This window comes from Pseudorca crassidens, chromosome 12 (genome assembly GCF_039906515.1).
Source record: "Pseudorca crassidens isolate mPseCra1 chromosome 12, mPseCra1.hap1, whole genome shotgun sequence".
Classification (NCBI taxonomy): domain Eukaryota; kingdom Metazoa; phylum Chordata; class Mammalia; order Artiodactyla; family Delphinidae; genus Pseudorca; species Pseudorca crassidens.
In genome coordinates this window covers 44,698,957-44,716,776 of record NC_090307.1, presented here as the reverse complement: position 1 = coordinate 44,716,776, position 17,820 = coordinate 44,698,957, and the positions used below count along the sequence as shown (strand labels likewise).

At 40.5% G+C, this 17,820-nt stretch overlaps 1 protein-coding gene across 2 annotated transcripts in view; it reads right to left on the bottom strand.

Moving 5' to 3' along the window:
- Positions 1–17,599, bottom strand: part of GAREM1 (GRB2 associated regulator of MAPK1 subtype 1) — a 209,117-nt gene extending 191,518 nt beyond the window's left edge. For both annotated transcript variants that reach the window (XM_067699381.1, XM_067699382.1), the window contains exon 1: positions 17,033–17,599. In XM_067699381.1, the coding sequence (XP_067555482.1) occupies positions 17,033–17,153 (121 nt within the window). In that variant the 5' untranslated portion in view covers positions 17,154–17,599. The remainder of the gene's footprint in view (positions 1–17,032) is intronic.
- Between the last annotated feature and the right edge of the window lie 221 nt (positions 17,600–17,820).

The window sequence follows — 17,820 nt, the reverse complement described above, 5'->3', positions numbered from 1 at the left end:
CTTCTCAAAATCTTCCAAAAAATTGCAGAGGAAGGAACACTCCCAAACTTATTCTATGAGGCCACCATCACCCTGATACCAAAACCAGACAAAGATACTACAAAAAAAGAAAATTACAGACCAATATCACTGATGAATATAGATGCATAAATCCTCAACAAAATATAGCAAACTGGGGTGGGATAGGGAGGGTGGGAGGGAGACGCAAGAGTGAAGAGATATGGGAACATATGTATATGTATAACTGATGCACTTTGTTATAAAGCAGAAACTAACACACCATTGTAAAGCAATTATACCCCAATGAAGATGTTAAAAAAAAAAATACTAGCAAACAGAATCCAACAACACATTAAAAGGATCATACACCACGATCAAGTGGCATTTATCCCAGGGATGCAAGGATTCTTCAATATACGCAAATTAATTAATGTGATACACCATATTAACAAATTGAAAATAAAAACCACATGATCATCTCAACAGATGCAGAAAAAGTTTTTGACAAAATTCAACACCCATTTATGATAAAAACTCTCCAGAAAGTGGGTATAGAGGTAACCTCCCTCAACATAATAAAGGCCATATACGACAAACCCACAGCAAACATCATTCTCAACGGTGAAAAACTGAAAGCATTTCCTCTAAGATCAGGCACGAGACAAGGATGTCCATTCTCACCACTATCATTCAACATAGTTTTGTAAGTCCTAGCCACGGCAGTCAGAGAAGAAAAAGAAATAAAAGGAATACAAATTGGAAAAGAAGAAGTAATATGGTCACTGTTTGCAGATGACATGATACTATACATAGAGAATCCTAAAAATGCCACCAGAAAACTACTAGAGCTAATCAATGAATTTGGTAAAGTTGCAGGATACAAAATTAATGCACAGAATTCACTTGCATTTCTATACACTAATGATGAAAAATCTGAAAAAGAATATATGGAAACACTCCCATTTACCACTGCAACAAAAAGAATAAAATACCTAGGAATAAACCTACCTAGGGAGACAAAAGACCTGTATGCAGAAAATTATAAGACACTGATGAAAGAAATTAAAGATGATACAAACAGATGGAGAGATATACCATGTTCTGGGATTGGAAGAATCAATATTGTGAAAATGACTATACTACCCAAAGCAACCTACAGATTCAATGCAATCCCTATCAAATTACCAATGGCATTTTTTACGGAACTAGAACAAATCATCTTAAAATTTGTATGGAGACACAGAAGACCCCGAATAGCCAAAGCAATCTTGAGAGAGGAAAACGGAGCTGGAGGAATCAAGCTCCCAGACTTCAGACTCTACTACAAAGCTACAGTAATCAAGACAGTATGGTACTGGCACAAAAACAGAAATATAGATCAATGGAACAAGATAGGAAGCCCAGAGATAAACCCACGCACCTATGGTCAACTAATCTATGACAAAGGAGGCAAAGATATACAATGCAGAAAAGACAGTCTCTTCAGTAAGTGGTGCTGGGATAACTGGACAGCTTCATGTAAAAGAATGAAATTAGAACACTCCCTAACACCATAAACAAAAACAAACTCAAAATGGATACGAGACGTAAATGTAAGACCGGACACTATAAAACTCTTAGAGGAAAATATAGGAAGAACACTCTTTGACATAAATCACAGCAAGATCTTTTTTGATCCACCTCCTAGAGTAATGGAAATAAAAACAAAAATAAAAAATGGGACATAATGAAACTTAAAAGCTTTTGCACAGCAAAGGAAACCATAAACCAGATGAAAAGACAACCCTCAGAATGGGAGAAAATATTTGCAAACAAATCAACGGACAAAGGATTAATCTCCAAAATATATAAACACCTCATGCAGCTCAATATTAAAGAAACAAACAACCCAATCCAAAAATGGGCAGAAGACCTAAATAGACATTTCTCCAAAGAAGACATACAGATGGCCAAGAAGCATATGAGAAGCTGCTCAACATCACTGATTATTAAAGAAATGCAAATCAAAACTACAATGAGGTATCACCTCACACCAGTTAGAATGGGCACCATCAGAAAATCTACAAACAACAAATGCTGGAGAGGGTGTGGAGAAAAGAGAACCCTCCTGCACTGTTGGTGGGAATGTAAATTGATACAGCCACTATGGAGAACAGTATGGTGGTTCCTTAAAAAACTAAAAATAGATTTACCATATGATCCAGCAATCCCATCACTGGGCATATACCCAGAGAAAACCATAATTCAAAAAGACACATGCACCCCAAAGTTCATTGCAGCACTATTTACATAGCCAGGTCATGGATGCAACCTAAATGCCCATCGACAGACGAATGGATAAAGAAGTTGTGGTACATATATACAATGGAATATTACTCAGCCATAAAAAGGAACGAAATTGAGTCATTTGTTGAGATGTGGACGGATCTAGTCATATAGAGTGAAGTAAGTCAGAAAGAGAAAAACAGATATCATATATTAATGCATGTACGTGGAACCTAGGAAAATGGTACAGATGAGCCGGTTTGCAGGGCAGAAGTTGAGACACAGATGTAGAGAACAGAGGTATGGACACCAGGTGGGAAAACTGTGGGGGGTGGGGATGGTGGTGTGCTGAATTTGGCGATTGGGATTGACATGTATACACTGATGTGTATAAAATTGATGACTAATAAGAAGCTGCAGTACAAACAAACAAGCAAAGAAAACAACTAATACTAAACTTTCATTGGGTTATTTGTGTGGAATTATGTTAATATAAATGTTTCAGACATTTATTTCAGACATTTATGAAATTTCTAAAAAAAGAAAAAAGACACTTGTCTAAGTAAAAATTTTAAACTCTTGAGTGGATACATATAACAAGCAAAGTCAACAGATAAGGTAAATGTAAATAAGAAAAAAATCTCTAGAGTAATATAAACAGCACCTAGAAATTGCCAAGAATAAAATGACAACAGAAAAAGCAGCAAAAAATATGTCAATTTGCAGAAGAGCGAGTCTACATGATAAACAGACATTAAAAGGGCACAAAAATCACTAATGGTCAGGCAAATGCAAATTAACATAGCAGATTTCATTTTATGTCCATTAGTCTGGCAAATATTTCTTTTAAACTTTATAACATCTAATGGTTGTCACAGGTTTCCATCAAGGATGGAAATGAGAATTGTTACCGACTTTTTGGACAGCATTTGGGCAACCGCTGTTAAATCGGGTCCACTTCTGTGAATTGGGTTCTGATACTGGGATAGAAGACCCACTTTCCCTAAATAATTTTTTCTAAAAAGATTTCATTCTGGTCCTTGCATGTGAGATTAAGAGAATCAGGAAGACAGTGCCATCAAAGATGTTTGGGGGAGAAGTAAAAGATATGTGAGAGAAACCAGACTTTTATAGAAATAATGAACAAATTAACAACATCATGTACATGGAGGTTTAGTGAGACCAATAACTAGGAACAAGTTGAACACAAATGAACAGAAGAATGAGTATACCCGTACCATGGACTATTATGCAGCTGTTAACAAAGAATGAATTTGTTTTACACCAGATGATTTAGAAAGATTCCCATGAGTGACATAAACAAGAAGCCAAGAAGTATGTATAATACACAAGTATGTATAATATAATCCTGTTTTTAAAAAGCAATGACAGAATTTTGTTTCAGTATTGTCTTCGAATCAAGGTTGGTTGGATCCACGGACGCAGAACCCATGGATACAGAGGGCCACTGTACTACGGACATTTTTACTATGCGGACTTGAGCATCCACAGATTCTGGTATCTGCGGGGGTTTTGGAACCAATCCCCTGCAGATACTGAGGGAGGACTGTAAATCTAACGTCAGTGCAGAATTATATGAGTATAGAGGAAATATGAAAGATACTCCTGGATTATTAAAGTGGATTGTGTGGGTAGGCAGGGTTGGATTGGAGGAATGGGGGTTGATGTGAAGGGAGAAAGCAAAAAAACAAAACACAAAAGTGGTAGATAAAATGCCTTGTTTCTGTAAAATTATGAGTGTAAGAGAGAAAGAGAATAGAGGATGCAAGAGAGGACAGTCACCAAGTTATCTTAGGATGGTGGGACCTCAGATTATCTTTAGTTTTAAAATATTTCCATGCATTCAAATTTTTAATTGTGAATACATGATGTTTATAATTGGGAGAAATGAAGTTTTGTTTCATTGTGACAATTTAAAAAACTAAATAGACTATACATGATATTTATAACTTAGTTCATACATTTCTCCTCTTCCCTCCCCCTCTAGTGTCCATTAGCACGAAACTCCTCAGATAGCTACTGTATTCAACTGTATACAACCTGCTCAGATTGACAGCTTCCCAACAGGGTCAAGAAAAAAGACAGAAGACTGGGGGGAGGGGCAAGTACAATTCACAAGCTACCTGATCCCCTGTGAAGTTAATTTGAGGCTTCTTCTTTGGCGCTAAAAGATTCTCTTAAAGTCATCTTGTACTGTGCTTTCAGCAACTGTCACCTCAAGCCTCTGATAAAGACAACTATTTAGAGTCCTCAGGTGCCAAGTTGGCAGTGGGATAAGTATTTCATTCCCCCATCAATCACTGTCTATACGTAGAAAGAATTAAACCGGGTTTTCCTTCTCTTACCTCCAGTTCCCTTCTTCTTAAACATTACTACATCAAAGTCGACATTTGCACAGATATTCAACAGAGGAAATGAAACGACATTCAAACTATCATGTTTGCTTCTCTCCTGGTCTTGAAGTTATCTGTGAATCTCTAGTATTTATTCTCTCACATCAGCACTCAGATTCTAAGCTTCAGCAGGTTCTCAATTTGCCAAAACCCAATGCTTACAAGAGAGAGAATAGGAAATGCAATAGAAAACTCTACCTGCCCTAAATGCAGCACTTCAGGGTTCATTATAGATTACATGTAAAAATAATGAAATATTTTTATAAACTTGTCTATTCATTCTTAGTCTTTAAAACTGAATAGTAATGAACCTAGTTTGTCAGCTTAGTTTTATGCAATGCAAAGGAATTTGTCAACAATGACGTACCAGTGGGAGCTCTCCATGACATGAATTCAAATTCTGTATGTATAATTATAGCTACGAACACACAACATGGTTTTATCAAGATTTTCATGAGATTATTGACTGGCCACAATGCAACACTGAACATAACATTTAAATCCAATATCCAACTCGATGAAGAAAAGTAAATTAACCACACTTATTCAATTTCAGAAACAGAGGTAATACCTATTTATGAACATTAACTGGAAAAAATAGAACAGAAGTTTATAAAGTGCTTAAGCCCACCTGAAACCTGGAGATTACTTATAAACATCCTGCAGAAAAACCAGGAATAAAGGACACTAGGATTTCATTTTTATTACAGAAGCTTTAAAAAAACTACCGAAAAATTAAACAAATAACTCATAAAATTCACAAATATGATAAAATCATTGAATTTATTCTACTAGTCATCAAAGCAATACAAATTAGAAAAAGTGCCAACTTTTAAATTATCTAAATTAGCAAAGACTGAAAAACACCTATGATATTCAATGATGCACAATGATATTACTCATTCATTGTTAATGGTACAAACTTTCCCGGATACAATCTAGCAATACACATCAACAATCTAAAAAATAAATTTTTTTTAATCCCACTTCCAGGAATCCCAAATAATGAAATGATGTATAAAACTGACAAATATAAGTATAAAGATAGCCTCAAAAACATAACACTCAAAACAACTAAATGTCTAACAAGTGGAAAATAGTCAAATAATGGTTAACTGGTAATAGAAGAATCACATTCAGTCATGACAATTTTACTTTCAAAGAATATTAATAATGAAAGAAAATGCTCATGATATAATGCAAAATTTTAAAAGTTTTACATATAGCTTGGTCTCACTTTTATATATATTCTCCATTTACATGGCATGCCTGCATAATAGGAAAATGTTAATAATGGTTACAGGACTTTCCTGGTGGCGCAGCGGTTAAGAATCCACCTGCCAATGCAGGGGACACGGGTTCGAGCCCTGGTCCAGGAAGATCCCACATGCCACGGAGCAACTAAGCCCGTGGGCCACAACTACTGAGCCTGCGAGCCGGCACTGCAACGAAAAGTAGCCCCCGCTTGCCGCAACTAGAGAAAGCCTGCGCACAGCAACGAAGACCCAACGTGGCCCAAAATAAATAAATAAAATTTAAAAAGAAAAAAAGGTTACATAACAAATTATATAAACTCTGGAATTAACACTGATATTCATTTCTGTCATTTTCTGTCTATAACAATGATATCTGGGGGGGAAATAGTATGTTTAAAAAAAAAAACCCGCCAAGCCTCTCTGGCAAAAGAAATAGAGCAGGAAAAAAAGCACCTTTAAAAAACTGGACACGGCTTCCCTGGTAGTGTAGTGGTTAAGAATCTGCCTGCCAATGCAGGGGACAAGGACTCGAGCCCTGGTCCAGGAAGATCCCACATGCCGCGGAGCAACTAAGCCCGTGCACCATAACTACTGAGCCTGTGCTCTGGAGCCCGCAAGCCACAGCTACTGAAGCCTGCGAGCCACAACTCTGAAGCCCGCATGCCTAGAGCCCATGCTCTGCAACAAGAAGCCACGGCAGTGAGAAGCCCGCGCACTGCAACGAAGAGTAGCCCCCGCTCGCCGCAACTTGAGAAAGCCCGCGCGCAGCAACGAACACCCAATGCAGCCAAAAAAAAAAAATTGGACAACTATCCCCATTGTGTACATCAGGTCTGGGACAAAACCTGACAAGCAGACAAACCAAAAAAGAATGTGAGAGTGCCTTCTAACAACAATTTCTTAGAGTATACAACTTTTCATGGCTTACTGATAAAGTACTTCCACCTCTAATAAGGGGCCTCTTAAATAGAACCGCTTTAAGGTTTTAGCTCAAGGATGAAGAGAGAAAAGTAAGTTGGGGCAAGAAGTTCCTACTCTCTTAGCTAAGGAAGAACCTGAACAAGGAGATGTCAAGGAATTAGGGCCCAAAGCATGACTTTTGTTGTTTTCTTAAGATGCACAGTAACTTTATTTATTTATTTTAAAATTAATTTTTATTGGAGTACAGCTGATTTACAATGTTGTGTTAGTTTCAGCTGTACAGCGAAGTCAATCAGTTATACATATACATATATCCACTCTTTTTTAGATTCTATTCCCATATAGGTCATTACAGAGTACTGAGTAGAGTTCCCTGTGTGCTATACAGGAGGTTCTTACTAGTTATTTACAAGGCATGACTATTTTAGTAAGTTTTGAATAGGAGAAAAAAAGTAAAGAAAAGGCATCAAAGCAAAAAACTGAATGGCAAAAGCTGCTAGGCGGCTCCCAATATTCATTGCTTCCCTCTCCTGCAGTAAAAAACCCTGGGCACTGTGCCCAGTTAAGACTCCAGTTCTTTGCCTTCCTGCCCATATAGGAGTGTGTAAGTCCTGACCAATGAGATGTAAGTACGGTGCAGTAAAACATACCCTTTTTCCCTTCCTCCTGTCTGGGATGCAGACACGATCGCTGGAGCTCTAGCAGCCACTGAGAACCATAAAGTCAAAACTACCTCTGAGGGGCTTCCCTGGTGGTGCAGTGGTTGGGAGTCCACCTGCTGATGCAGGGGGCGCAGGTTCGCGCCCCAGTCCGGGAGGATCCCGCGTGCCGTGGAGCGGCTGGGCCCATGAGCCATGGCCGCTGGGCCTGCGCGTCTGGAGCCTGTGCTCTGCAGCGGGAGAGGCCGCGGCAGTGAGAGGCCCCTGTACCGCAAAAAACAAACAAACAAACAAACAAAAAACTACCTCTGAGGATGACAGAGCAGAAAGACATGAGAAGCCTGGGTCCTTGACTCTGTGGATCTGCCCTATCATCCTGCACCGTGTTCCTTTAGACTTTAGTTATATGAAAAAGAAATCTCCACCTTTTTTTTTTTTTGGTCCCTGTTACATACAGTTGAAATTAACCTAAACTGATATACCTGGTCATGCTGAGCTTGTGAAAATTTTTCTCTTGATCCTGTCTACTCTCAGTGGCTCCCTTCCTCTTAACAGACCAAAGACTGGACCAAAATAAACAGGAAAAAATAACAGCAGAATATCTTAATGAAGCTTTATGTTCTTTTTTAAATAAGTAATCTGAACCTTCTAGAGCTCTCGCCCTCTTTAGGCATAACTAATTGAATTGTTTTTAACTTGGGTCTGGTGCTTGACTGATTTTGTGGGTCTGTGGTCCAAGGTAAAAATGGATTCTGCATTACATTAAATGTTAACCTGAAACAAATTGAAGATTTCATAGCACAAGCTACTGGGGACGAGGAATGACAATGGAATAGATGTTAGGTCCTTGATTCCAGCCATTCCCTACTTGCCCATTGCTGCTAAAGGAAGAGAGTGGCAATTCAAAGTGAATATCAATCACGGAGTATAGCATCTGCATAGATGGATGGCCCGGAGTTATTCAAGTGAGCTTCCTCTGGCATTTCATTACCGTTTTTTTGAATGGATGACAAAAATCTCTTATAACCAGTGCTTCCTAATTACCTACAAGGTAACAAGATATGTTTAAAAATAGAAAAGTAAATATTTACCCTTTTCCAGTTACTTTTGGATATTTGAATCTGGTTCCCTGCTAGGAGGAAAATACTGTCAATGTGAACTAATTATCAAGAACAAATTTTCATTTCTAACATCTTAAAGTCTGGTATTGAGAAAACTGTCACCTTGAAAAAACATCTGACCAAGGAAATTTTTCTCTACTGAGTGGAAAAAAACAACAGAATATAACCTATTTTAAATCTTCACAAGGATACAAACATAAGCACTGCTCACAATTACATTCCTCTCTAAGCTATAACCAGGGCTAATCGTAGTAACTTACTGTACACGTTAAATATTAGCCTGAATAACAACTAGCTTCATAACTATAAGACTTCACATTGCATTTTGAATTCAGTAACTTGATATTTATTAAACAACCATTCAAGTCATCAAAGCCCAAGTGGTATTTAAATACTTCAAAGTAGGTTTAAGAAGTAGCAGAATCAATTAAAACGACTTGCCTGTAAGTATATATAAAGTAATTCATCCCCAGAACTAGAAAATAGCTCAGGAATATTGGTTTTTCCTTTTTATTTGACCACTATGTAATACTCCTGCAATGGCAGAAAAGGAAACTCATTGTCTGGGATTAAGACACTACGGTTTCAAGTCAATCTTGGGGCTATTCTAGGAAGATGACAACTGTATCAAATTAGCAGTTGTAGTTTTGTAACACTGCTTAAATCAAGTGGCTTGTTTTGCTTAGAAGTAAAATCCCTGGTGCCCTGAGAAGATGAGACAATGGATAGTTAAATGGCTAGCTGACTCTCCAATCAGGTTTTTCTTTATTGTTTTAAGAGTTGACTAGTCCCAAAGATTTATGGTATTCTAGGTGATATAAGATTAAAAATTCAATGACATAGCTACATGTAATATGTAAAGAAGGCATCTTAATTTCAGAATGAAAGAACTAGTAAGAAAGCAAAAAAATCTGAAAAACTGAGTTGTAATTTCTAGAAATAACTTATTTACAACATTGATAATTAATGACCCTAAGAATCATGATTTCATCATGATGCTCTACCAGTCTCTCTTTTCCCTACTGCTAATTTTAGGACCTACCACCTTATCTCAAGTGGAACAAGCGTGAAGTTCTATGTCAGACTAGCAGAGGTCATAGACAGCTTTAGTAATACCGATATTTTGGACCTTAAAAATTTTAATACTGAAATTTGCTTATTAATTTATTACATTCTTACTGAATGCCTCCTATGTACCAGGCATTGTGCTTAGAAGCTAAGAAACAGTAAAAATTACCCTAAATACCTTTAACCTGAAATTCGAGTGAACAATCTTGTGAAACTGGGAAAAGGGGTGGAGGCTGAGATGTGGGGGGAGCATCTTCATGTGGAAATGTCATCTAAAAGAGGAGTTAATCCCATGAGATTTAAAAAATATTTTAGCAGGTATATTTTGTCAAGTATGACAAAATGATACATAAACCAGGAATAAAAGCTATTTTTCAAGTTGCATATAATAGCTGGTCTTCTTAAGATTGATAGCCCTGCTGAAGACGAGAGGGAGTTTATGATTCTTCCTAGAACTGCAGCTTACTAAGTGAAAAGACAGATACCTCAAGAATCTCAAACAAAAATAAACGAGTTTACAAGCTGGTCTACTAGAACTTGCTATTTCAACAAGGCAGCCAAATGAGGTAAAGAGACTAAAATACTCTCTTTAAACTATGATGCAGTTGATCACAATGGTCAAACCAGTTTTCCTTTTACAGATGAACTGAGCATCTTAAGATTTGTTTTACTGGTCATGTGGATACTCATTTAAGACTTTCAAAACAGCCATCTTACTTGAAAAGCAAGAGCATTCAAGGAGCCATGTCCAAATCTCGTCTTGTGGGTCTAAATGTTTACCTCCATCCACTGTCCTCCACAAGGTCCTCTCCTACTCTTTTTTCATAATTTTTAGGCATGGCCAACTAGAATACATGACGAGAGGAAAGTAAAAGTATATGGTATATAAAAGAATATTCAAGAGACTTTCTTCATAACACACCTTGTGTATAACATCATACTAGGCACTTCTTTCCTGCTAATAGTTCTCCAACTGTAGGTGCTCCGAAAATCATCATCAATTCGATAAAAGAATCGATGAGTATGCACTAAAAAAAGATTCCAGTGTCTCAGTATCACTAGGTCAGGCTCACATGTGGTTCTGGATTAAGTTAAAACCTAAAGTTAAAACTAACTTCTTGGGCTTCCCTGGTGGCACAGTGATTGAGAGTCCGCCTGCCGATGCTAGGGGACATGGGTTCGTGCCCCGGTCCGGGAAGATCCTACATGCCGTGAAGCCGCTGGGCCCGTGACCCATGGCCGCTGAGCCTGCGCGTCCGGAGCCTGTGCTCTGCAACGGGAGAGGCCACAACGGAGAGAAGCCCGCGTACCGCAAAACAAAACAAAACAAAACAAAACTAACTTCCTGTCTCTCCCAAACCCAATCTTGGTTGAGTTAGTTTACAAGACTTTCTCTCTGATAAAGACCTTACACCACCTTTTTATAACCTGTGTATTACTAAGTCAATAACCTGGAATACTCAGAAGGAAATGGACTAAAGTCACACAGAACGTTTCCCTCAGCTTCTTTATCTGTAAGGATAGCAAAATCTGTTTATTATTCACTGGACTTCTGTTGCCTAAATGATAGGCAACAGAAGGGGAGGCTTCTGAAGCCTCCCCATCAACTGCTCTGAGCATGCACTATGTCAATCTTACATATACATTGTTTTAAAACACATATGTATTGGGAATTCCCCGGCAGTCCAGTGGTTAAGACTCCAAGCTTCCACCACAGGGGGCACAGGCTGGATCCCCGGTGGGGGAACTAAGATCCTGCAAGCCACGTGGTACGGCCAAAAAACAATAAATTAACTAAAAAACATAATAAAATACACATGTATTCACATATATTATTGCCTTTAACTATCATAGTAAGTAGATACATAAGATTGTAGGCTGCATGAGGACAGAGGTTTTTTTCTGTTTTGTTCCGTGCTACTGTCCCAATACCTATAACAGGGTTTGACACATAGTAGAGCCTTAATAAATATTAGCTTATTGAATAAACAGATTAATGAATAACTATGAGATTCATGGGCAAGTATAACGTACATTTTTTTTTCTGCATGAGAAAACTTTAATATCAATCAAAGGGATTAAGAGACTGCCCAAGATCACATGGCTAAGAAATGGCAATGCATGTAACTGAACGGAGGTTTCTAGGCTCCAAATCCAGTATCCTTTAAGCAACTGTCTCACCTGGGGCACACGTAACCTCTTACAACTTAGAATGCCAGGGCAAATGAAACCAAAGATAAGCACAGCACATCTTCCCAGAAAAAGACTTAGATTAAGTTACTTTAGAAAAAATTTTTTAATATATATTAAAGTAACACCAGTCATGGAGCAGATTTTGGGAATTTACATTAATTTCAAAGATAAAACTTGAATCTATAAACACCTTTGACATTTGCAAACAGCCACGTGGACCCTCACTGCCATCTGAGTGTCCACCCTGTTTCTGCACCATCAGCCCTCCAGGCACTTACATGGTAAAGTTAGAGAAGCAGCTCAGCAGAAAGCAAATACCAAAGCTCCCACAGTCCCAACACACCTGGGGCTTAGAGTCAACTCTGATTTCTCCACAAAGCTAGGAGGGCCAGACTGCTGCTAATTTATACGCAGCTGCCTCCAATGCCCACCATCTTTATTTCTCTCTCCCTGGCAATTCACGCAGCCTTGGTCTTCCTCCTTCTTTCAGCAGACAGGACCATAAGCTCACCTTTCACTGCTCTAGACCAGCATTCTTTGAACTGGGATATGTGTCTGAAGCAAAGCCAACACTTCCCAAGGCATTCACCATCATAGCTATACGTGAGTCAATTTCTAAATCCCCAACTTCCAAATATTCTCTTGTCTGAAAACTGATCTGCCTGAAACCAAGACTGGGATGGAGGGACATCCATCTCCTGATGAAGGGAAGCTGTCCTCCGTCATCTCCCCTTCGCAAAGCTCCTTCTCCCACTTTACAAAAGCAATGCGCCTACAGCGCCTTCACCAGATCTTTCTAATCTTCATTACCCCAGGGTGTAAAGAACACAGGGCTCAGGGCAACTAACAAAGGAACAAATTAAAAAGGTGATGCCTGTTGAGGATCAGGTCTCCAGCATTTGGGGAACTCCTTCTCTAAGACAGGTAATTTCCACTTGTTTGTTTTAAACAACCTGAAATATTTAAATAAAAAGAGCCTTGTGGCCAAAAGAAATACAAAATACTACATTTCAATTTATATTCTTTTTTGCTACATAAGACAGAGTGATCAATAAGACACTTTCATGCATAAAACTATATTACATTGGGAGACACTGCTTTGGGAAAGATCTCCAGTGTTCTCCTTATTTACTGCAAGTAATAAATCCTTCCTTCTACCAAAACAAACGAACAAACAAAAACACTATATATTACATTGGGATAGAAGTCTGTAGGGGAAGGGAAATGGAAATATGAATTTAAGGAGAAAAAGGAAAGATGTAAGACTTTTACTGTTAAGAACTTACTCCTGCATTTTTAAAAATGAACGATACTGGGAATTAAATATAGATCCCACTACAGAGTTTTTTAAATGATGTAACAATTTAAAAAGTCAACATTTACAATATGCTGAAAAATGACATCCTTTGCAACTATTTAAACTTAGGATGAAAAGTTTTAGCAATGAACTTAAAAACATGCTTAGGGTACAGGGTTTTACAGAATTTTTAGGCACTACGAGAGCAAAAAAGCTGTAAGAACACTGCTGTAGAACAACCCTTCAGAAAACCCTTCCAAGACAAAATATTGAAGAGACAGAGAAAGAACAATTTCCCCACCTACCTAGCTTTGAGCGAGGATGGGCTGATGATGGGGTGAGGATTAGCATTCTCTCCACCCTCTTCTTAGTCATAAACACATTTGTTGAACCTGGTTCTGCAGCCAAGTTTCTAAAATTGATGAAGTTAGATATCTGATCTTAACTGCATTGCTGACGGGGATTAGACACTGGCTGAAGAGATGTATCTCACTCCTAAGGAGGACCGCTGGAGTACTTTTCTTTTAGTCTCCAGAAAGACTCATGAGACCATACCATAAAGGCTCACTAATTTTGTATTTATCTTATACGATGACAAATTTCGCCACTGGGGATGGAATACTGAATGCGTCTGACTGGCATTTCATTACTGACATGCATGAGGCAAAGAACTGGAAAGCTCTTACTTATTGTATAGTTAGTATGTTAAACATGGCAAATGTCCTAAGGAGTAATGTCGACAGACACATCTACATACCCTAAGCCCTCAGACTCCGCTTTTTCCCTTCTTTCTCAGATTCTTCTCCTCTGCCCCTTACCTCTTTTCAGCCACTCCTTTAGGAAGCAGAAAATCGTCTAGATATGATGGATGAGGCCAGCGCTTAATTCGCTGTCTACACTGTTTTAAAAATATTGACTTTCCTGTCCTCAAGCTCTCAGAGAGACAGTGGGGCTATTTAGAGCAGACGTTAGACCTACTCTAAATCTACTCCCATTTAGTAGAAGGAGGTAGTACAGTTTGAGATAAAAGGTGTCTTTAGAATCGGAAAGTCAGCTGAAAACCACAGTCCACCATTTACTAGGTATGTCGCTCAATTTCTCTAAATCTCAAGGCTCGCAAAGTCCTTAAAATGGGGTGCTAAGGATGAGAAATACATCAAGCACTTAGAAATGTACCAGCACATAGTAGGCCTTCAATAATCAACAGTTATGAAATCAGATGTTTAATGGTTTTAATGATTGTTTAAAATAGCCAACAGTTTTCTCTTGACATAATGTCAACTACTGTCATGTTTTTCCATTTCTTTAACCTCTTTGAAAACAAGTGATTTGGAAAATGACTACCTTTCATGTCTAAGTATAGGGTGTGCGTGTATAAAATGTACCTGCAGTACTAAAACCGGGAAAAGGACATACACAGGACGACGACTGCACAAATTTCACACATAGCATGGTGGCATATCCTTAACATGTTCTAAGCATTGCTGTGAAACATTTTAAAACATAAGCATGGACTCTATCATCAGTTCTTTTAAAGTCTATCCAAATTTAATTGGTAATCTAACACTTCCCCCTTCAAATTAGCAGAGTTTTTTTTTTGGTTGTTTGTAAAATACTTATTATTTTAAGGCTGTAGGGACACTGGTACTCCCAAAATTCTCATTTGTGTATAAATGAGTACAACCTCTAAAGCAATTTGACAATGTGTATCAAGGACTTAAAACGGATCTACATGCTTACTCAGCAGGGAAGGAATACATACTAACCCAAACAAACAGATTTATGTACAAGAGTATTCATTACATCACAACTTAATAATAGTAAAAAATGAAGCCGCTTGATGTCCGCTGCAGGGGACTAGATATAGAGCCATCATCCCATGGAACATCATGCAGCTTAAAAAAAATTAACAATGGGATTAAGTGAAAGAAACAAGGTATAAAGCAGTATTGGGCTATGATTCCAAATTTGTGTATGTCACTGTGATTCTCAAGCGGGAATAAGAGAAAATTTACAATAAAGAATTGGAATTACACATAGTGATCAAAATCCACAGCTTGAAAGGACACGCTGTTAAGACTCGCTACCCACGTCCTAATTTTAAAAAGAAGTGTGGGATGAGTACACTGTTGATTCAGACCCTTTTTATGAATGGCGGAGAGAGGAAAGTGGATAATAAAGCTAACATGTCTGCAACTGGTATTCAGCCTCTTTCAACTTTCAGTTTAATGAAACTTTTGGGTGACTTTTACACCACACACACCAATGTTCACTACCTAGCTAGTAAGTTTTGGGGGAGTGTGCAGAGATGAGAGACGGTAGGAAAAGGTGAGGACTCACATAACCTTCCAATATGCACAATTTTGCACGGTGTAAGACTAAATGAAACACTGTCAGCACACACACACACACACACACACACACACACTCTCTCTCTCTCTCTTTCTCTCTCTCTGTCTTTGATTCTGATCTATAGACGCATATTTAAAGCACGCCCACTCTAAGCAGAAATGCCTCAACACACCACCTGACCCTCCCTGAACTCACGTGCATTTCATTACTACTTTTAAAACTCTTAGTTTATTCCCAAAGCCCACCACTACCACCACCAATCAAACAAGGCTAACACGCATGCCAAGACTGTTTTTCAGCGTTCATGAACTTTCCTGCCTTTATTTTTCACATCAGTACTTCAAATGTCTGATCTAACCCCACAGAAAAGAACGGGAACAAAAATGCCTTTGGACGTTTATACGTCTCATGTTACTCACTCCTGTACTCCAGAAAAGGAGTAACCCAAGTCCTTGTGACTTGAAATGACATCTTTCTGCTCAGTGCTGTTCTGACTTGGCCTGTGTGACCACAGCTCTATCTGCTTGCCCGCCAGCCTGCACCCAGGTGCTTCTGGCAGCCCCATAGCAGAAGCAAGCCTGTTTCTGCAAACAGTCTGAAATCGCACGAAGCCAACATCAACTGAAGTTATTACCAAAACACAAAGGACAAAACACACCTAAACTGCCACCTTACACGTCAGAACTCTCAAACTGAAAGGTATCTATTGCTTGACAGTATGCACATCCATCTACTCGATTGCAGATGTCAACCTGCAGAACAAACAGCTGGGAGACGTTTGGTTGGTTTCTGGTTGTCAATTTCAGGAAACACAAGCATTTCTTAGTTCCGAGCTCACGTTCCAAGTCAATACAGGTGTTGGTGTATTTTCAATTATTTTCCAGGCTAGAAAGGCGCTAAGCTAATAATTAACCTTAAGCATACCATCACCTCTGCTAAAAACATTTTCTACACACAGCCCTAAATTACTTTCTCTTCAGGTAAACAAAACAGACAAGCTGTAATAAAACGTCTCCGAGAAATGTGATCCCTTCCATTGGTCACCCAGGAGCCTTTCCCCTAAAATCTGTTCCTTCTTGTGGCGGAGGGGGAGGAGAGTATCCAAAATAAAGGTGCCACCCAAAGCACAATTATTTTGTAAGAAAGTTGCCTAAGATAACTCATACAGGGTTTCCCAGGTTGAGTAATTCTTGCAGGCGGGTGAAGAGAGACAGCTCGCCTCCAAGATTACTATCTGCAGAGGCTTCCCTTATGTTGAATTTTTTTTTTTTTTTTGCGTCCTTTTAAATTATACTACTAGGGCTCTGATTTTCACACCTCTAGCTGCTGCTGGGGGGAGTTGAGAGCGACGCGCCAGGGCTGCGGCAGCCGCTCGAGCCAAGTCCAACGCTGGGGGACGGGCAGCCCACTCCCCACAGGGTCCCACCCTCCCGGGCACACGCGTGCAGAGACGCGCCGAGGCTGCGGTCCGCGGGCGGGGACTCACCGCTGTCCAGCCGCGCGATCTGGGGCAGTCGGTAAGTGCTGACCAGCAGGTCCAGCGGAACGGCCACGGAGCTCCACTTCACATCCTTGAGGCTGCAGCCCAGCGAGGGCGCCGGGTCCATCTTCCCCGCCTCCTTCGGCCCCGCGCTCCCGCCGCCGCCGCCGCCTGCACCACCCGCGCCTCGGCGGCCGCCGCTGCTCGCACTTGCGGTCTGGGGCGCGCGGAAGGCGCCGGTCACTCTGGCCGCGGGCAGCCCGGGGGCGCGGCGGCGGGGAGGGAGGGGGCCCGCGGCCGGCTCAGCTGCCGCTGCGGTACATGGCCGGGCGCCCCGCGTGCCCTCAAGCCTGGAGAGGACTCGCAGCAAGCCGGCGGCGGCGGCGGGCGGCGGCGGCCGGGGTGTATGCGGCGGCTCCCGCTCCGCCTCCTCCTCTGGCCCCGGGTCTGCAGCTGCGGCGGCCGCCCGCTCGCCTCCTCCTTCTTTTACCCCTCCTTCCCTCCGCCTGGAGCGTGTGAGGAGGAGCCGCGGGTCTGAGAAACGCCATAGCAGCGTTCCCAGCACTGACTAATCAACAAGGTGCGAGCGACGCCTGCGCAGCTCGGGGAGACACCGCCCCCGCCTCCGCCCCCGCCTCCGCCCCCGCCTCCCCTGCACCACCCGCCCCGCCCCGCTCCGCCCCGCCTCCCTCTCGGCCTCCTCCCGCTGTAGCCGGGCTGGCTCCGTTCGCAGTTGGCTCCCGGGTCTGGCCGCGGCTCAGGCGGCTCGGCGCGCTCTGCAAGCTTTAGCTCTC